The 22,367-nt window shown below is 36.9% G+C and overlaps 1 protein-coding gene across 6 annotated transcripts in view; it reads right to left on the reverse strand.

The window, feature by feature from the left end:
- Positions 1–4,282: 4,282 nt before the first annotated feature.
- DGKB (diacylglycerol kinase beta) overlaps positions 4,283–22,367 on the reverse strand; it is a 704,177-nt gene continuing 686,092 nt past the window's right edge. For all 6 annotated transcript variants that reach the window (XM_027102569.1, XM_027102571.1, XM_027102570.1 and 3 more), the window contains one exon: positions 4,283–5,206. In XM_027102569.1, the coding sequence (XP_026958370.1) occupies positions 5,099–5,206 (108 nt within the window). In that variant the 3' untranslated portion in view covers positions 4,283–5,098. The remainder of the gene's footprint in view (positions 5,207–22,367) is intronic.

Below are 22,367 nucleotides of genomic sequence, written 5' to 3' on the forward strand. Positions count from 1 at the left end.
CATGGGAACAACATCAAACTCTTCCAACAACTTCTTTATACGTTTGTAGTCATTAGTCAACCCTGAATGTGTTTTTTCTTAGAGCAATTGACTCAATGAGATCAACTGGATATCTGGATAGAAAAATGGAGTAAGAGAGAGAGACTTTTGAACCTGCTATGACTCTGCTTCCATTTGTAAGACGTTAGACTATATTATTCTACTAGGATTTTTTCCTATTATTCTAGTCTATTATTATATTATGAATTTTTAACTTGTATTATTTTACATGGGTTTTCTAAATATTCAATTTTTATACATTTAGCATTAACACATTTTACAACTAGTATTCTCTATTACTTTAGTTTTCTGTAAGTTTTAGAGTTTATAAAATTACTTACATTATTTTAACAAAACTCTCTGAAAATGTAGAATGGCCAGATATTGCTTTGAGGCTTTCTAAGTCAGACTTGGTAGTTGTTGTTGTTTTGTTTCTCTTCCAGAATGCAAAATTAATTGACAGACACTTAATCCTAATTTGGGGTTTTGCCTTATTCTTTCTCCCTCCTTCATTACTTCCCTTCTTTATTTTTTCTCTGCTTCCCCCTTTTTCATCCTCTTCTCTTGCTCCTTCCTAATAATTTAAAATAAACCCACTATTCAAATGCCTGATTTATGAATTCCCTAAACTTTTAATGAATTGAGGCAATGAAGCACCCAGGACCTGGTTTCTATCCCTATGCCCTCACTCACCTTCTCTGATTCAGGAGCTCCTTCTTTCTCCTCTCTTCATGTAAAAGTCTAGTTACCCTGGAAAGCCATTTACAGATTTACCTTCTCTAGAGGATTTTTAAAAATACCTTCAACCAAATCACCTGTCCTCATTTGAATACGTATCATATTTTGCTTACCTTGGTTCTTACCTTGGTCAATAATTTACTTAACTCTTCCAATAGATGGAAAGACACTTAAAGAAGAGATTGTATCATTAAAAAAATTCTTTAATTTCTTCAACCCCTTTGTAAAATACCGTGTACCTAGTCAGTGCCCATCTGCTGAAGTCAGTTACACAAAATAAAATCAGAAGTCAGTTTCATCCAGAAAATTCAATGTAAGCCCTTACAGAACCCCCAGCCTAGTCTTTCAGTCCCCATGATTCTATCATCCAGTTTGCTGGCACTCCTGGAATCTCTGAAATTGGTGGAATAATGTTCACAGCAGCACCTTGGGGCCAAAGCACCACAAAGTAGAATGATTTGATTCTTAATGACAACAAATTCCACAAATTCCACCCCCAAATACCCAGCCTCCTTTCTCCCTGACAAAAGACAGGTGGTCTGTCTGGTACCCCCAGTGGATATTCACTGGGGTAGACTGACTGTCAATTGCTTGGAGAGTTCATTTACGGAAAAAATCAGGGCAAAATGGCGGTAAGAAATGACACACTGAATGGTTAACATTTTTATTTCAAAAAAGCAGCATACTGTATGTAACACTTTCTGAGAAAATAATTAAGATAGTATAATGAAATGAATTCCATGTTTTTAAGCACAATACAGATGTATAGAATCCTTTAAATGTGAGTTTATTCAAACTTTATTTAAATAGAATGCACTTTGATTGAGAGATTTAAGGGGTGATTTCTGCATTTCACAAAATAAAAGTTCTTCTGCAAGTTTGTTTATTTATTTATTTAAACTTTACATTCTCAACATATATTACAAGGGCTTAATATTTTAATTTAGAACATACGTAGTGTATTTGAATAGCTCTTTGGGCTAATATGTGCCAAGAAAGGTACATTGTCCTTTTTATAACCAATTAAAAACAAACTAACTTTGACACAAAAAGGAATGGGGTCATAAGTTTCGTCTTATTCAAGTAGAATACAGTCTGAGATTCAAAACAGATTCTTCCTTGAAAACTGCAGTTGTTTCCCATCCTCCTAAACAAGGACAAAAGAACAAAATGCAAAAAAATATGTCACTCATTAATTCTCATTGGATTTAAATTTCCCCCTGCAGTACAATACACTAAATATCTGAGTCTTTTGCTTTATTCTGGCTATAATCACATAAACTGTTTAAAAAATAAAAACTTTTAAAATTCTGTTTTCTTCACTTTCTTCCAGATATTTTCTCCTGCCACAATAAATTGACCAGCACTCTTAGCGTCAGATACACATAGTACACACATGTAAGTGGAGAAATACATTTATGTCCTTTAAAATTCCTGGATCTACACAGACACCTCCTTTCCTGTTAGAAGCATAGATATCCAGGTTTATTCTGGAATCTCTATTTATCTCCTCAGTGTATGGCAATGTTTAGCAAAATACATATCTCTTTTCCCCTTTTCCTCTGACCCCTGCGATCCCCATTTAATTTTTACTCAAGAGCTTCATCCACTGAAAACTTTGTACAACTACATCTGCTGTATTTAAAAGAGGTTGACTCAACAACGCAAACACTCACCCACACACACGTAAGAAAAGTTTCCATCTTCCAAAGCTAACATTATTTAATATTCCTATATACCATGGAGCTTTCAGTTTGGAGTTTTTCTTAAAATATACATCCTTCCCTTGAAGCTGTCATAAAAATGGGGAGAACACCTTCTCTGATTTCAAAACCATCAAAGTAGGTTTTTAAAAACTACTTTCCAAACCCCAGGAGTAGTGTACTCGAAGGGCAAGCTCATCAGTATCTTTAGAAAATGAGTTGGGAAAAGTAAAATTTGATTCCTATTTGAACATTTATTATTGGTACCAATGAATCCTACTGACTGAGAATGTAACTATGATCATCACTAATTATGATATAGCTACAGTGAAGTAAAGCTGCATCCCATTATTTCAACGATTGAAGTCTGATAGGCCGGCTGTTTGATTTCTCTCATCCCACTGTCTATTCAACAGCTTTTCATTGCACAGACTGTTAAAAATGATTCACAAACTGTTGCTGCCTTCAAACTATATACTATAAAAGGTAGCCAAGAAATAACGGTATGTTGTACTGAACGTAAAGTAATTAGTGGCTTCAGAATATGTTTTTGACACAAAGCCTGCCTTCCCATTGTAGAAAATTTTGTCAATTTATGTGAAAATATTTATTACCTGTAACCATAGATACACAAAATCAATGTGTGTGTTATGTAACATGACATCAGTAATGCATTTGTTACTGCTTTGAGATTTCTTCTGGTCTTGATTACAGCTCTGCCAAATAACTTTTTTTTTTTTATTATACAAGGGCAAGTGATTGCTTGCTACATTTGCAATTGTAATGATAATTTTCCTGAGAATGTTAAATTATGTCTTAATTTATTCAAAAGATTTTATTTTCAAAGCAATTAAACTTATTGTTGATTGATATTTACCATCCAATGTTCCTGGAACACTAAAAGAATACGCTTTATACATAATCTTCCATTATAGCACAATGCTTGAGGGTAGCCATTTTACATAACAGCATTCAGTTGAGTCTTCAAATCAAAGAACAAAAATTATAGCAATTTCACTTGAAATCCATAAATCCATGCTCAGGATTATGTTCAACAGAATCACTAAATGTTGTTTGTAATTCAAAGATGAATGAATCAATAGAAAAATAGAACTGATAAATCATTAGTACTTTAATGCAGAGTGGAGAGAGAAACTAATAAATCATGCACTTCAAGCACTTGTTTTCCTTATGGCACGTTTGAAAACATAAAACATACAATGATAAGATGCAGGTTAATATGAATGAACAATACCAAATCTGCTCAGAATAGCATTTCATTTTATATCATAGGCTTAATGAAACACTTAAAAAAATACTATTCCATAATTTCTTCAAACAATCAGAGAATCCACCCAGGCCATGAAATACTTTAACAACAATCTAGGCCGTTATTTCCAAATAAATATTTGAAATGTCACAGAGATGGGAGTAGAGGAGGTGAGGGGGAGGGTGCAAATGCATGCATGATTAACTTCAATGAGCTCAATATTATTACAGGTATCAATTTATACTAGAAAGGAACTGATACAATCATTTACTTTCGCAAGTGTACTTAACTGACCCGTTAAAAATTACAGACGTCTATACTTATAAATGACCAAAAAAGCAAGAAATCAGCCATTGAGCTTTGATTGTGTTGTACGGCTTATTGTCTGTGAAAAGTGAGAATTTTAATTATAATTAATGGGTAATTCACTCTCTTCCAGAGTTTTAGTCATCACAAAATTGCACATTAGAACCATAGATTTTCTCCACAATGCTTAATTAATTATGCATTAACCCATTTCTCTCAAAGCATCTTTTTCTGAATCTTTGGTGGGAAACACAGTTTATTAGGCACATAGTTTCAAACATCTATTTGGTTACTGTTGTGATTAAGAATTTTCTTCTAAATTCACATGCAGAAGGGAATAAGGCTTGCCATGTTAACATACTTTACTGCCAAGTAATATTTTTCCACTTATGCCTGGAATTAAAAACAAAACTAAACAAACTAAAAACCACTTCCTACTTCTTAGCATAAGAATACTTTATACCTGATATCTTAAATTCCACTCAGAAGCATCAAGATGTCGAAGAAAAACTACTTAGATACAGCAAGTAGACAACTATTTAACAAAACCTTTCAATTAAAAGCTTCTCCTCAACTCACAGGTCAAAGATCATTGATATACTGTTTGATTCTAAAGGGAAAAGTATAGCAATCTGCAATTATGATTATTGTAGCATTATTAAGTAGTGCTTATTAATAACTGGAATCACATTTCCCGTGATATTTCCTTTTTTTGTTGTACAGGTTTTTTTTACAGGTTAGTAAATGGAAATTGGAGAAGGAATGGGTAGGAGATGAAAAAATTTATGGGAATGCATGCAACAAAAATAGGCAGTATCACTTCATGTAAACTTTTGCTTTCTTCATGCAAAGATGCTTATAAAAACTGAGACATTAAATTTTCTAATAGCTGGATTTTACATTAGCTCAGTAACAAAAACTGTTAAACCAATTCCATGATTTTGCATGAGCAGGAGACTTGAAATTGTTCAACGATTTCCAGCATAAGTGTTCCATGGCCCAATTATGCTAATTAAATCTCTAAGAATGAAAAGATACAGGATTATTCCTTGCTTCGGTTTCTTGTTCTTTTGATGAGGGAGCAGAACAACCCGGTTTTTGGAGGAGGGCCCATCAGCATCGGGGCTTGGTTCTTGTGCATAATTTTTATCTAGGGAAAAAAAAGACAAAGAGGGTACAGTAATCTCCAGATACAACACCAATTTCTGAGAATCTCTCTTAAGGTTAATAATATCCCCTGAATTACTGAAACAACGCAAGTGTAAAATGTATTTTCAGAGTTTCTATTATTTCAAAAATATTTTTAAGGAAGATAAGGTATGTATTTAAACTATATTCCAATGCTCAGGGTGATAACAAGAAATTAAATTTAATTGAAACTACATTTTAAATATCATATTACTTCTAACCTCTCTTGTAATAACACCCCCAAATTCCTTGTTCATGCCACGTGATTATCTAGTATAATTTATTGACCATTAGTTATGTATTATTTACTTAAGATAGGAAAGGCTGCACCATTATAGTATTCAGAATCCCAGTTATAGCCCAACATCAAGACGTACTTGATATCAAGGCAAGCCTTATTTACTCTGCTAATCAGATTGTTTCTCTCTTTCAATATGAACTGCAGGGCTTAATTTCAAAACAATCATTACGAATGAAAGTCAAAAGTTAGCGCGCATAAAAGGTCAGAAATGATGAACTAGCTTTCTAATTTGTTAATTAATTGGTAATAGAATAGAATCAAATATTGAAAAGCCGCTTAAAACATTCTGAGAGACTGTTCTAAAGCTACTCTTTTTGATTTCTTTGAAATAAAACTACGAATCACCTTAAATGAGACAACCTTAAAGTAGATTATGTCTGCAATTTTCTCTAATTCAAGCCTAAATTAGAGAAGACATTTTATGAATATATGCTATGCTCAAAGCTAATTGAAAGCAATTATCAAAGTGGCATTTTGTCTGTGACTTTAAGATACATTGTAAGATAATAAATGATTCTCATTATGTAATAAAAAGGTCACATCTTGCCTTTGGGCTAGTGACGCTAAGAGTTTTTCAAAAGCAATCTGAGACATTTTCTTTAGAGAACTGCGACTAATATAAGAACCATCGCTTATTAAATATCAGTTGTCACCAGCACAGCACCCGCATCAGAGATGAGTATTTCTTTCAAAAAGAAACACCACCTCATTAAAAGCTGCAAAAATATATCTCTTAAAGTGCATAGCTGACATTTTCAAGTTAAACTGAATATCCTTCACTTGTCATTGACTAATAGCAATGAAACAAAAAAAAGTGGATGTCACGTGGACACGATCATTAAAATCAGCACTGGGGCTGTTGGGAAATGGAGATTTACTTCACAGTCTAGAAAGACAGAACTATGTTAAAAATCAGGATAAACGAACAACTCTTTATTTAACTCTGTTGGAATCAGGTTATTCTGGGAAGATTCAGTGTTCTTTGTACTGTAAAGATAAGTTGCACCTGTAAAAGGCCACCAGGCTAAACCAGCCTCAAACTCTCTGGATATCTTATTTTATTTTATTTTTCTTATCTTATGAATTGGGGAATCAATAGCCAGACAGTTAAGATGCTACAATGCACCTATCTATGTAGATTGAAAAAGATCTCTACCAGATTTTCTCTCCTAATAATTCACTTTCAAATTACGCCCTACCTTATGCCATTGATTTTATACTCCTCTAGAGTATAAAACCTAATACACCATCATTCACTCATTTATTCATTTCACAAAATGTATCAAGCCCCTACTATGCCTCAGACACTGTACCATGAACCTCTAATAAACAAAGTACAATCTCTATCCCCAGTAAATTATAGTCAAGTAAGAAAGAGAAATTTAACAAGCATGTTCAATAGTGTTATAGATGCTGAAATACAAGGCTAAGCAGAAAGGCACTATTTTTTTTTAACGCTGAAAATAAAAATGAATTTTTTTATAAAAATATGTTAGTTTAAAATGAGTACCTGATGAGGCAGTTAACACATATTACTTATGTCATAACCTTAGATTCAAACAGAACGTAAGTAGCTAAGGTAAAAAAATAAAGATTTCTGATTCCCAGTTGCTGGACTAAATCCTTTAGAGGGTATGATAATATTAGGGCCTTTTGGAAAACAAGATGATTATTAACAAATTATTGTTGTTAAGATGTTGGAAGAAATATATCATTCTAGTCACAAAAGATTAGCATCAATTTATGACAAGGCATAGCCAAAATACCTCAACTTATTGTGTATGAGATTTTGTTTGCCCTTTGTATTTTTTAAGTTATTTGGATTTTCTTTGATCATAGCTATCTTTTTATTAACAATCCCTTTTAAAAGAAATCACATGTTGCTATTCCTTTGAAAAATAGCACAGTATCTCATTCAGTGCTCCTGACACAGTGGGACCCTTAATCCATACTACTGACTAATTCGAATTCTAGGTTATAGTTTCAAAGCAGGATAATGGTCCTATTTTTAAAATTATCTGTAATCTATCTTCTTGGTTATTTAAGCACTCCTATGGTCAAGGTACATAACTCTTTCTTTAATTTAACATTATTTCCGTACAAAATGCAATCTACATCTTTCTGTCTGTTATTCATAAAAATGAGAAACAATTGGCTGTTTTCCTCTTAGGGGAGATTACATGGAGGAAACTCGCACTCATAAGATGTCTAGTACGTATCCAGGCTCTTTGCATACAGTATGTCACCAGATAATTATAGGTCTTTGTATATTTGAGCAGAGCAAAAACTACTCCATTAAGGATGAGAAAAATTCCAGTCCAGGTGAACTGTTGGTACTGTAGTCACAGCAAGTCCAGGTGAGGTTTCAGAAAGCTGTAGAGACTTAAGTGTAATTTAGGTTCAGATGGGCTGTGTTGGGGGAACCTGGTTAAGGGCACCTCATCAGGCATGGGATGACTCACATGCCTGTTTCAATTCCACATCCTTATATTTTTATTACTACTTTTTTTGAGAACCTGTTATCTACAAGAAAAACAATACGGAGTAAGGAGCAGATTTTATCCCCCAAAGATTTTATTATATTAAGTCTCAGCAATCTGAAAACATGAACCAAACATTAGGTTCTCTTTGAGCGTTTCCATTTTTTTTGAGTCAGGTAGTTACTTCTTAGTTGTTTTTCAATACATCAAATATTTATGGAGCACTAGCTATGGGCAAGGCAGTTTGCAAGACTGTTTAGTTTGGAAGAGAACCTGAGATTATAATTGAGAGAGAATTGTGGGCACTCATAAGCAATGGTGATGGGGCTCCCAGGAGCTGGAATGGCCGTACGAAGGTCGAAGAGCATTGCTAGAAATGCAAGATAGATACTGTCAGAATTAGAATGGTGTTCTATTAGGAACTCTTCATTTTTACTTATCATCTATTCCTTTGGAAAACAACAGCAGCAAAAGTCTCATGACTCTTTCTACTTCTGTCTTCCTATTTCAAATTAAGATTGGACACATCTAAAAATATAAACAGAAAAAAAATGATTTCAGTTTTATAATTATTCAATATGAAATAAAAATTCACATATAGAAACCAGACGAAGGATTATAAGGCACAGTTTTCTTGTTTCTATGACGTTGTCAGGGTTGCATGGTGTGATAGAGAGCTCCACCTCATAATTGTAATATGACCAATAATAACAAGAATAAAAATAACAAGATTTGGCTTTTACTGTGTGCTGAGTATTATGCTAAGTGCTTTACACACGTTATTCACATGCTACCTGTTTCATCCAGCTCTCTGAGCTGCTCTTGACAAAAGTCTACTCCCATAAAAGTAATATTATCAAAGAACATAGAATTGAAAAACGATGTCCTAAAAGGGATAGAAGAGAGGTTTATATCTTACAGTATACGGCGAACAGTGTCTAGTCCCACTAGACTTTTGTGTTCTCTCTGAAGACTTTTAGTCCAACTAAAATTGAGGAAGACTGGAAGGTCTTCCTGCACTCATTCTCCAAGCAGTATTTGGCCCAGCTCACTGCAATTTTCTTTCCTAGCTCCCTGTCTCTCAGCATCAACTATTCCTAATACTCTTCATTGTGAAGAGTAGTTATTTTTCTTCCTCATGTGATAGGAACACCCTACTTAACACCCAGTCCCTGAATGACACATCTACCGAAGCAAGTGCTTATCAAAGCATCCTGATAAGATTGGAATAAAGATGGATCTATTCTATCTTCAAGGAATTCTCATACCTAATATCAAAAGAATATTTCTTCATAATTTAAAAAATATATTATCTAATTTTACCCTCTCAACAACCCTGGGAGGTAGGTGTCGGCACCCTTATTTTACAATACAGGACAGAAACTTAGGTTCTGTAACTTGCACTACACCACTCAAGTTGGTAAGTACAAGAGCTGGGTTTTGAAAGCTGACTCAAATCTCCCAAGCACTCCTTGTTAATTCCCACCTCTGCACTTCTGTGTCAATTAGTGCTTTGGAGAACCTTCCCTCAAACTTTGACCCCTGTCCTGCCCAGCTCAAATAACACATTATTTTGAAATTTCAAAGCACAGTGAGATAAAGAAGATTCTAAATGCCCTGTGAGAGGAAAAACAGGTCACTTACAGAAAAATAAAAATCAGCATGGCATTAAGCTTCTCAAAAACATGAGTGGTAGAAGAAAATGGAGAAAAACCTTCAAACCCCAAAAGAAGTTAATTTTATCTTAGAATTCTATACTTAGTCAATGGATTGATTAAATGCAAGGGTACAATGAAGATACTTTCATTCATAAAAGGTTCTAGAGAGTTTACCATTTATGTGTCCTTTGAACCATTTTTGAGTGTGTTCTCCAGCAGAACAGATGCGTGAGCTAAGAAAGATTAAAAAAACAGAGGGTCACATTGATAACACCAAATGCTGGTGAGGATGTGGAGCAACAGGAACTCCCATACATAGGTGCTGGGAATGCAAAATGGCGCAGCCACTTTGGAAGACAGTATGGAGGTTTCTTACACAACTAAATATACTCTTATCATATGATCCAGTGTTTTCACTCTTGGGATTTAACCAAAAAAGTTGAAAACATAGGTCTGCACAAAAACCTGTACACAGATGTCTGCAGCAGCTTTTTTCATAACTGCCAAAACTTGGAAACAACCAAGAGGCCCTTCAGTAGGTGAAAGGATATATAAACTGTGGTATATCCAGACAAAGGAATATTATTCAGTGCTAAAAAGAAATGACCTATCAAGCCATGAAAAGACATGGAGGAAACTTAAAAGCATATTATTAAGTGAAAGACATCAATGTGAGAAGGCTACATCCTGTATGATTCCAATTATATGACATTCTAGAGAAGGGAAAACTACGGGGACAGTAAAAAGATAAGTGGTTGCCAGGGTTTATGGGGGAGAGTGATGAATAGATGAAGCACAGAGAATTTTTAGGGAAGTGAAAATATTCTTTAGGATGTTGTAATGATGGATACAAGACATTACACATTTGTCCAAGCTCATAGAATGAACAACACCAAGAGTGAACCCTAGTGCAAACTATGGACTTTGGATGATTATGATGTGTCAATGTAGGTTCATTGATTATATCAAAGATACCATTTCAGTGGGGAATTCTGCTAGTGGGGAGGCTATGTGTGTCGGGTGGTGGGAGGTATATGGGGAATCTCTGTACCTTTGTCTCAATTTTATGGCGAACCTAAAAGTGCTGTAAAAATTAAGTTTATTAAGAACAAGAACAACAACAAAAAGGGTATCCAGCTGAGACCCAGGATGAGAGATCTGCAAGAAACCTAGGAAGAAACCTGCAGGGAAGGGCTTTTGCCATATAAAGAAGGGAGTGGGGATAATAGATTAATTGATACCATGTAGTTTAAAAAAATTAGAATTATTATAATGATTTTACAAAGAAAAAAGAGATTATAAAAGCTTTATAGGAAAGAAAATGTAATTGTGTGACAGTACTTGGTTCTACAGTTGACAACATTTTCATAATCTCAATCATTACATGTTTTATATTGATTTAAATAAAATTTTTCTTCAGAAGCAGAACGGCATACTGGTTAAAAATCAGACTGCCAGGGTCCACCACTTCCTATCTGGAGACTTTGGGCAGAGGACTATAATTAATTTCCCTCATCAATACTGTAGAGACTTTGGGCTTCCCTGGTGGCACAGTGGTTAAGAATCCACCTGCCAATGCAGGGGACAGGGGTTGAACCCCTGGCCCGGGAAGAACTTACATGCCATGGAGCAACTAAGCCCGTGCGCCACAACTTCTGAACCTGTGCTCTAGAGTCCATGAGCCACAACTACTGAGCCCGCATGCCACAACTACTGAAGCCCACGTGCCTACAGCCCATGCTCTGCAACAAGAGAAGCCACTGAAATGAGAAGTTCGTGCACCACAACGGAGAGTAGCCCCCGCTCACCACAACTAAAGCCCACGCACAGCAGCAAAGACCCAATGCAGCCAAAAATAAATAAATAAATAAAATAAAGTTCCATTAAAAAAAATACTATAGAGACTTTAATATAGTGTCCATTTCATTGGTTTCTTGTAAGGACTAAATGAATCAATGTACACAAAATGCTTAGAATGTTACCTGGCACATAAAAATCACTCAGTACATATTAACTATTATTAAGAGTTAAATGGAGTAATGTGAGAGTATTAAAAACCACTTTCCATAGCATAAATTAAGTAGAATATACCTAAAGCTATTAAGTCAAAAAAATCACAGCAAAGCAGATTGTTTACAGACATGCAGTAAGCAATCAGAAGAGGCAGCCAAAGAATCAAAGAGTGGACCTGGTGACCCAGAAATGATGGGACAGAGGCTAGCCGTTTTTCTTGGAACGCTATACATTCTGGTTTTTCTAATGTGCACATATTATTTTGATATGAGTGTTAAAAAGATTAACAATGAGGGGACCTTCAAGATGGCAGAGGAGTAAGACGTGGAGATCACCATCCTCCCCACAAGTACATCAAAAACACATCTACACGTGGAAACTCTTACAGAGCACCTACTAAATGCTGGCAGAAGACCTCAGACCTCCCAAAAGGCAAGAAACTCCCCCACGTACCTGGGTAGGGCAAAATAAAAAAGAATAAACAGAGACAAAAGGATACGGATGGGACCTGCACCAGTGGGAGGGAGCTGTGAAGGAGGAAAGGTGTCCACACACTAGGAAGCCCCTTCACCGGTGGAGACTGGTGGTGGGCAGGGGGGAAGCTGTGGAGCCATGGAGGAGAGCACAGCAACAGGGGTGCGGAGGGCAAAGCGGAGAGATTCCCGCACAGAGGATCAGTGTCGAGCAGCACTCACCAGCCTGAGAGGCTTGTCTGCTCACCCGCCGGGGTGGGCAGGGGCTCGGAGCTGAGGCTCAGGCTTCGGAGGTCAGATCCCAGGGAGAGGACTGGGTTTGGCTGTGTGAACACAGACTGAAGGGGGCTAGTGCACCACAGCTAACTGGGAGGAAGTCCGGGAAAAGGTCTGGAACTGCCTAAGAGGCAAGAGACCATTGTTCAGGGGGGCACGAGGAGAGGGGATTCAGAGCACTGCCTAAACAAGCTTTGCAGACAGGCGCAAGCTGCGGCTCTCAGCTCGGACCCCAGAGATGGGCATGAAACGCTAACGCCTGCTGCTCCAACCACCAAGAAGCCTGAGTGCAAGCACAGGTTACTATCCACACCACCTACCACCCCGGGAGCCTGTGCAGCCCGCCACTGCCAGGGTCCCATGATCCAGGGACAACATCCCCGGGAAGAACACAGGGCATGCCTGAGGCTGTTGCAACATCACACCGGCCTCTGCCACCACAGGCTGGCCCTGCATTCCAATTAAGACTACTGTACCCTTCCCTCCCCCTGGCCTGAATGACCAAGAGCCCCCTAATCAGCCGCTGCTTTAACCCCCTCCTGTCTGGGTGGGGAACAGATGCCTAAGGGTGACATACGTGCACAGGTGGGGCCAAAACCAAAGCTGAACCCCAGGAGCTGTGCGAACAAAGAAGAGAAAGGGAAATCTCTCCCAGAAGCCTCAGAAGCAGTGGATTAAATCCCTACAATCAACATGATGTACCCTGCATCTATGGAATACCTGAATAGACAACGAATCATCTCAAAATTGTGGCGGTGGACTTTGGGAGCAACTGTAGACTTGGGGTTTGCTGTCTGTGACTGACTTGTTTCTGACTTTTATGTTTATCTTAGTTTAGTGTTTAGTGCTTGTTATCATTGGTGGATTTCTTTATTGGTTTTGTGGCTCTCTTTTTTTAAATTATTGTTATTTTCTATTAAAAAATTTCTTTTCCTTTCTAAAATTAATTTCTTTTTTTCTATTTTTTTTCTTTCTTTTGCTCTCCCTTTTCTTCTGAGCCATGTGGCTGACAGGGTCTTGGTGCTCCGGCTTGCTGTGAGGCCAGAGCCTCTGAGGTGGGAGGGCCAAGTTCAGGAGACTGGACCACCAGAGAACTGCCATCCCCATGTAATATCAATTGGTGAGAGCTCTCCCAGAGATCTCTGTCTCAGCGCTAATATCCAGCTCCACCCAACAGCCAGCAAACTCCAGTGCTGGACACCCCACACCAAACAACTAGCAAGACAGGAACACAACCGCACCCATTAGCAAAGAGACTGCCTAAAATCATAATAACTTCACAGAAACCCCTAACACACCACCTGACATGGTCCTGCCCACCAGAAAGATAAGATCCAGCCCCACCCACCAGAACACAGGCACCAGTCCCCTCCACCAGGAAGCCTACACAACCCACTGAACCAACCTCACCCACAGAGGCAGACACCAAAAACAACGGGAATTATGAACATGCAGCCTGTGAAAAGGAGACCCCAAACACAGTAAGTTAAATAAAATGAGAAAACAGAGAAATATGCAGCAGATGAAGGAGCAAGGTAAAAACCCACCAGACCAAACAAATGAAGAGGAAGTAGTCAGTCTACCTAAAAAGGAATTCAGAATAATGATAGGAAAGATGATCCAAAATCTTGGAAATAGAATGGAGAAAATACAAGAAATGTTTAACAAGGGCCTAGAAGAACTAAAGAGCAAACAAACAATGATGAAGAACCAATAAATGAAATTAAATATTCTCTAGAAGGAATCAACAGCAGAATAACTGAGGCAGAAGAACAGATAAGTGACCTGGAAGATAAAATACTGGAAATAACTACCTCAGAGCAGAATAAAGAAAAAAGAATGAAAAGAACTGAGGACAGTCTCAGAGACCTCTGGGACAACATTAAACGCACCAACATTTGAATAATAGGGGTCCCAGAAGAAGAAGAGAAAAAGAAAGGGTCTGAGAAAATATTTGAAGAGCTTTTAGTTGAAAACTTCCCTAACATGGGAAAGGAAACAGTCAATCAAGACCAGGAAGTGCAGCGTCCCATACAGGATAAATCCAAGGGGAAACATGCCAAGACACATATGAATCAAACTATCAAAAATTAAATACACAGAAAAAATATTAAAAGAAACAAAGGAGAAGCAGCAAATAACATACAAGGGAATCCCCGTAAGGTTAACAGCTGACCTTTCAGCAGAAACTCTGCAAGTCAGAAGGGAGTGGCAGAACATATTTAAAGTAATAAAAAGGAAAAACCTACAGCCAACATTACTCTATCCAGCAAGGATCTCATTCAGAGTTGATGGAGAAATTAAAACCTTTACAGACAAGCAAAAGTTAAGAGAATTCAGCACCACCAAACCAGCAATATAATAAACACTAAAGGAACTTCTCTAGGAAGGAAACACAAGAGAAGGAAAAGACCTACTATAACAATCCCAAAACAGTAAAGAAAATGGTAATAGGAACATACATATCGTAATTACCTTAAATGTAAATGGATTAAATGCTCCAACCAAAGGACATAGACTGGTTGAATGGATACGAAAACAAGACCTGTATATATGCTGTCTACAAGAGACACACTTCAGACCTAGAGACACACACAGACTGAACGTGAGGGGATGGAAAAACAGAGTCCATGCAAATGGAAATCAAAAGAAAGCTAGAGTAGCAATTCTCATATCAGACAAAACAGACTTTAAAATAAAGATTATTACAAGAGACAAAGAAGGACACTACATAGTGATCAAGGGATCAATCCAAGAAGATGACAGAAGAATTGTAAGTATTTATGCACTCAACATAGGAGCACCTCAATATATAAGGCAAATACTAACAGCCATAATAGGGGAAATTGACAGTAACACAATTATAGTAGGAGACCTTGACACCCCATTTTCACCTATGGACAGATTCTCCAATATGAAAATAAATAAGGAAACACAAGCTTTAAATGACACAATAGACCAGATAGATCTAACTGATATTTATAGAACATTCCATCCCAAAACAACAGAATACACTTTCTTCTCAAGTGCTCATGGAACATCCTCCAGGATAGACCATATCTTGGGTCACAAATCAAGCCTTGGTAAATTTAAGAAAATTGAAATTGTATCAAGTATCTTTTCTGACCACAATGCTATGAGACTAGATATCAATTACAGGAAAAAAATCTGTAAAAAATACAAACACATTGAGGTCAAACAATACGCTACTAAATAACCAAGAAATCACTGAAGAAATCAAAGAGGAAATCAAAAAATACCTAGAAACAAATGACAATGAAAACACGATGACCCATAACCTATGGAATGCAGCAAAAGCACTAGTAAGAGGGAAGTTTATAGCAATACAATCCTACCTCAAGAAACAAGAAAACTCTCAAATAAACAACCTAACCTAACACCTAAAACAATTAGAGAAAAAAGAACCAAAAAAACCCCAACGCTAGCAGAAGGAAAGAATCATAAAGATCAGATCAGAAATAAATGAAAAAGAAATGAAGGAAACGATAGCAAAGATCAATAAAACTAAAAGCTGGTTCCTTGAGAAGATAAACAAAACTGAAAAACCAGTAACCAGACTCACCAAGAAAAAAAGGAAGAAGACTCAAGTTAACAGAATTAGAAATGAAAAAGGAGAAGTAACAACTGACACTGCAGAAATACAAAGGATCATGAGAGATTACTACAAGCAACTATATGCCAATAAAAGGAACAACCTGGAAGAAATGGATAAATTCTTAGAAAAGCACAATCTTCCTGGTTCTTCCTGAACCAGGAAGAAGTAGAAAATATAAACGGACCAATCACAAGCACTGAAATTGAAACCGTGATTAAAAATCTTCCAACAAACAAAAGCCCAGGACAAGCTGGCTGCACAGGTGAATCCTATCAAACATTTAGAGAAGAGCTAACACCTATCCTTCTCAAACTCTTCCAAAATAAAGCAGAGGGAAAACCACTTTTAAACTTATTCTTGGGCTTCCCTGGTGGCGCGGTGGTTGAGAGTCTGCCTGCCGATGCAGGGGACACGGGTTCGTGCCCCGGTCTGGGAAGATCCCACATGCCGAGGAGCGGCTGGGCCCGTGAGCCATGGCTGCTGAGCCTGCACATCCGGAGCCTGTTGCTCCGCAACGGGAGAGGCCCCAACAGTGAGAGGCCCGCGTACCACAAAAACAAAACAAAACAAAACAAAACAAAAACAAAAAAACTTATTCTTCAGGCCACCATTACCCTGATACCAAAACCAGACGAAGATGTCACAAAAAAAGAAAATTACAGGCCAATATCACTGATGAACATAGATGCAAAAATCCTCAACAAAATACTAGCAAACAGAATCCAACAGCACATTAAAAGGATCATACACCATGATCAAGTGGGGTTTATCCCAGGAATGCAAGAATTCTTCAATATATGCAAATCAATCAATGTGATACACCATATTAACAAATTGAAGGAGAAAAACCATATGAAAATCTCAATAGATGCAGAAAAAGCTTTTGACAAAATTCAACATCTACTTATGATAAAAATGCTCCAGAGAGTAGGCATAGAGGGAACCTACCTTAACATAATAAAGGCCACATATGACAAACCCACAGCCAACATCGTTCTCTATGGTGAAAAACTGAAACCATTTACACTAAGATCAGGAACAAGACAAGGTTTCCCACTCTCACTGCTATTATTCAACATAGTTTTGGAAGTTTTAGCCACAGCAATCAGAGAAGAAAAAGAAATAAAAGGAATCCCAATCAGAAGAGAAGAAGTAAAACTGTCAGTTTGCAGGTGACATGATACTATACATAGAGAATCCTAAAGATGCTACCAGGAAACTACTAGAACTCATCAATTAATTTGGTTGAGTAGCAGGATACAAAATTAATGTACAGAAATTTCTTGCATTCCTACACACTAATTATGAAAAATCCGAAAGAGAAATTAAGGAAACACTCCCATTTACCAATGCAACAAAAAGAATAAAATATGTAGGAATAAACCTACCTAAGGAGACAGAAGACCTGTATGCAGAAAACTAGAAGACACTGATGAAAGATATTAAAGATGATACAAACAGATGGAGAGATATACCATGTTCTTGGATTGGAAGAATCAACATTGTGAAAATGACAATACTACCCAAAGCAATCTACAGATTCAATGCAATCCCTGTCAAACTACCAATGGCATTCTTCACAGAACTAGGACAAAAAATTTCACAGTTTGTATGGAAACACAAAAGACCCTGAATAGTGACAGCAACCTTGAGAAAGAAAAACGGAGCTGGAGGAATCAGTCTCCATGACTTCCGACTATACTACAAAGCTACAGTAATCAAGACAGTATGGTACTGGCACAAAAACAGAAATATAGATCAGTGGAACAGGATAGAAAATCCAGAGATAAACCCAAGCACATATGGTCACCTTATTTTTGATAAAGTAGGCAAGAGTATATAATGGAGAAAAGACAGCCTCTTCAATAAGTAGTGCTGGGAAAACTAGACAGGTACATATAAAAGAATGAAATTAGAACACTTCCTAACACCATACTCAAACATAAACTCAAAATGGATTAAAGACCTAAATCTAAGGCCAGACACTATAAAACTCTTAGTGGAAAACATAGGTAGAACACTCTATGATATAAATCACAGTAAGATCCTTTTTGACCCACCTCCTAGAGAAATGGAAATAAAAACAAAAATAAACAAAGAGGACCTAATGAAACTTCAAAGCTTTTGAACAGCAAAGGAAACCATCAACAAGACAAAAAGACAACCCTCAGAATGGGAGAAAATATTTGCAAACGAAGCAATGGACAAAGGATTAATCTCCAAAATATACAAGCAGCTCATGCAGCTCAATATCAAAAAACCAGACAACATAATCCAAAAATGGGCAGAAGACCTAAATATACATTTCTCCAATGAAGATATACAGATTGTCAACAAACACATGAAAGGATGCTCAACATCATTAATCATTAGAGAAATGCAAATCAAAACTACAATGAGGTATCACCTCACACAGGTAAGAATAGCCATCATCAAAAAAATCTACATACAAAAAAGGCTGGAGAGGGTGTGGAGAAAAGGGAATGCTTTCGCACTGTTGGTGGAAAACAGCCACTATGGAGAACAGTATGGACGTTCCTTAAAAAACTAAAAATAGAACTACCATATGACCCAGCAACCCCACTACTGGGCATATACCCTGAGAAAACCATAATTCAAAAACAGTCATGTACCAAAATGTTCATTGCAGCTCTATTTACAATAGCCAGGACACGGAAGCAAACTAAGTGTCCATTGACAGATGAATGGATAAAGAAGATGTGGCACATATATACAATGGAATATTACTCAGCCATAAAAAGACACGAAATTGAGTTATTTGTAGTGAGGTGGATGGACCTAGAGTGTGTCATACAGAGTGAAGTAAGTCAGAAAGGGAAAAAGAATTACCGTTTGCTAACACATATATATGGAATCAAAAAAAAAAAAGTTCTCATGAACCTAGGGGCAGGACAGGAATAAAGACTCAGATGTACACAATGGACCTGAGGACACGGGGAGGGGGAAAGGTAAACTGGGACAAAGTGAGAGAGTAGCATGGACATATATACACTACCAAATGTAAAACAGATATCAGTGGGAAGCAGCCACATAGCACAGGGAGATCAGCCTAGTGCTTTGTGACCCACTACAGGGGTGGGATAGAGAGGGTGGGAGGGAGTCACAAGAGGGAGGGGATATGGGGATATGTGCATACATACAGCTGATTCACTTTGTTATACAGCAGAAACTAACACAACATTGTAATGTAAAGCAATTATACTCCAATAAAGATGTTAAAAATAAAAATTAAAAAAATGAAAGGAAAAAATAGAGCCACAGACAATTAAAAAAAAAAAATTAACAACAGCAAAAGCAAAAATCCCTCTGCAGTGAACTGTCTTCCTCTCTAGAGCTTTGGTTCTCCTAATGTGGTCCACAAACCAGGAACACTGACTTCGTTGTTAGAAATGCAGACTCCCAGTCCCACCCAAGACCTGAATCAGATTCTGCTTTGTAACAAGATCCCTAGGTGATTCACATGCATGCTTCAATTTGGGAAGCCCTGGTCTATTTGTCATTTACTTCTCTTTCTAAGGGGTAAGACCTATCAGAATCTGACTGACTAAACGAATGACTAGCACCTTCTTATACTCACCCCCCAAACATATGGCTGAAAGCTAATATCAATGGAACCAAATAACCTAATTTAACTCAAGTTTAATTAGCCTTATTGTTAATCTACTAGGTACCAGCTTATTTCAGCTTAGTGCTGGCGATTCCAAGTTGAACAGATACTTTTTAAAACATAACTGAGGTGCACATAGTCAAATGATGGTGACACATGCAGTGGTAGGATGTAACACGCCTTGTGCTATGGAGATATTCTCAGAATGCAATGCGAGCACAAAACAATGCCATTAAGATCATGGGGGAAGGAGCGGACATAATTAAACTGAGTCTTAGCAGCATCACTCTGGAAGTGTAGCTTAGGGGCTGTGTGCCGTAACAGAGACAGGGAGATCAGATGGGAGGTGAATAAAATAATCTAGAAAGAAGTGAAATGGATTTTACTTGCAGCAGTGGCAATGGGGATAGAATACAGGGCAGATTTGAGAGATAGCAAGGAGGTACAATCTGCAGGACATGATGGATGTGTGGAGTATTGGAAAAAAGAAAGATTCTAGTATGACTTTCATGCTTTCAGCTTTGTTTGCTATGTGTGTGTGGTGGTGGTTTTTTATAGAAAGAGATGTATTTTTGGCAGGAGTGAGAACCAGGAAGTTAGTGAACTCTGTTGAGTGTGACATTCTAAAGGAGCTGCTTAGTGTCTTTGGGATATGAAAGTCTGGTGTTCAGAAGGGAGAACAGGTCTCGAGACAGATCTGGGTGTAACAATCCTATAAATAACATCATCCATTGAAAAGAGATTACTAAAGGACAAATGTGTATCAAATGTGAATATCAGACATTAGACTGCATAATGGGGGAACATGGACATATAATAGTGAAGTAAGAGTCAGATACTATGAAAGAATATGCAGACAAGTAGCCAGGGATGTAGGAGGAAAAAAAAAAGGAAAGAAGTACCATCATACAAACATTTCCAATCAATCTTCAGAGAGGCCTATCCTTCTTCTATTGAGGGTGAGACCTTCAAATTACATGTATCTAGGCTAGGCATGCCTCCATTTGTCACAATCGTTTGCATATAAGTGATGTAAGCTACTAAACTGTTTATATTAATTCTAAATCTAGAAATCATATTTGAGAGTTATATACTATAGGATGCTTATGCAATTTAGGGGTTGGCAAGCATTTTCTGTAAAGGTCTATATGGTAAATATTTTAGGCTTTGTGGTCTATGAGGTCTCTGCCACTGTAGCACAAAAGTATCCACAGACTTAATGTAAATAAATGGATGTGACTGTGTTCCAGTAAAACTTTATGTATGGAAACTAAAATTTGCATTTCATGTAATTTTAACATTATGAACTATTATTATTCTTTTGATTCTTTTCAACCATTTAAAAATGCAAAATATATTCTTAAGTCTTTGACAATGCAAAACAGGTAGCTGTGCAGATCTGGCCCAAAGACCATTACCTGCTGATCCCTGATGCAATTACAGTCAAATACTGAAAATTGCATCTAGAATTATGAGGCATAAGGTGGAAGAAAGCAATTTTAATTTAAAATTATGACTTAATTGGTCAATAGTTAAAAGATGAATACAAGTGGAAATAGTTTCAAATGGCATGTCTTTGCTATACTGAGTGCCACCATTCAGAATTCCTTCTGTGAAAATTCTGAATTAGAACATATACTAGCTTTCCCAATTTTGGTAACATATCAACTGATCAAATTTGGCTTAAATGTTTAATCTCTTTATTGCTTTGCACCACGGTGGGCTTAATAATACTGTGTTTCTTAGAAAGTACATCAGCAGGTAGCGTTTTCCTTTTTAAATATTCTCCCCGTAACTAGCCAAAATTTTCTTTCCCTGATTCACCTCTTTAAGAGTTTATTATCACTGGATTTATTCAGCTACCTTAAAAATGAATGGGGTTTTCAGAGCAAAATAAATGCCATAAAATATCTGCAGGGAAAGCTTAATTTAGCAATTACCTGGAACATTAAAAGTTACCTAGCTTGATTCTGGAGTAAGACTGTCTCTTTCCAATAATGGAAACCATTTTGAATTCATGCATGTAGCTGAGCCATATGACAGCAGGAATAAAGAGCACGCTAAAATTTTCAGGTCCATAACTGCCAAAAAGCAAAGCAATGAAACATAACAATTTTCTAAAATCCCTGTGCCAGCTTCTTTATGATTCCAGCCATTATTTTCTGGAATGATAGTAATTTCCAAATTTAATGTCAAAGTCTTTGACCTAACATCAGATTCAAAGAAATCATTGTGAAGATTTACAATAACATCTCTAACAAATGGGTTTGAGAGGTTTACTTGCTGATTAAATTCACAGGAATTTTAAATAGGTATGGTAATAAGAAAAGAGAAACTTTCTCCTGAAAGTGATGGGCTATTTGGCCACATTGCATGGGAAATATTCATACCTGGATTTGAAATCTCTTTTAAGATATAAATTTGGTTCTCCTTTTATTTTATGGTTGTAAGTTGGTCACCAGGGAAGGTCAATGACATTTTTTAAAATGTTTTTATAATTTTCATGTCTTTACAGAAAAATTATACCCACAACTTTAACACAGTCACTATTTTTCTTTTCCTAGGGTCTCTCCAAATATTTTGTCATGTGGCAAAAAAGAAACAAAAACTTTAAAAATGAACAAAACAATACAAAAAATTCTCCTCTTTGACTATAACCAGAGAATATTAGCAATATA

Source organism: Aethalodelphis obliquidens, unplaced genomic scaffold (genome assembly GCF_003676395.1).
Source record: "Aethalodelphis obliquidens isolate GAN/ISIS:26980383/991018 unplaced genomic scaffold, ASM367639v1 scaffold5, whole genome shotgun sequence".
Taxonomy (NCBI): domain Eukaryota; kingdom Metazoa; phylum Chordata; class Mammalia; order Artiodactyla; family Delphinidae; genus Aethalodelphis; species Aethalodelphis obliquidens.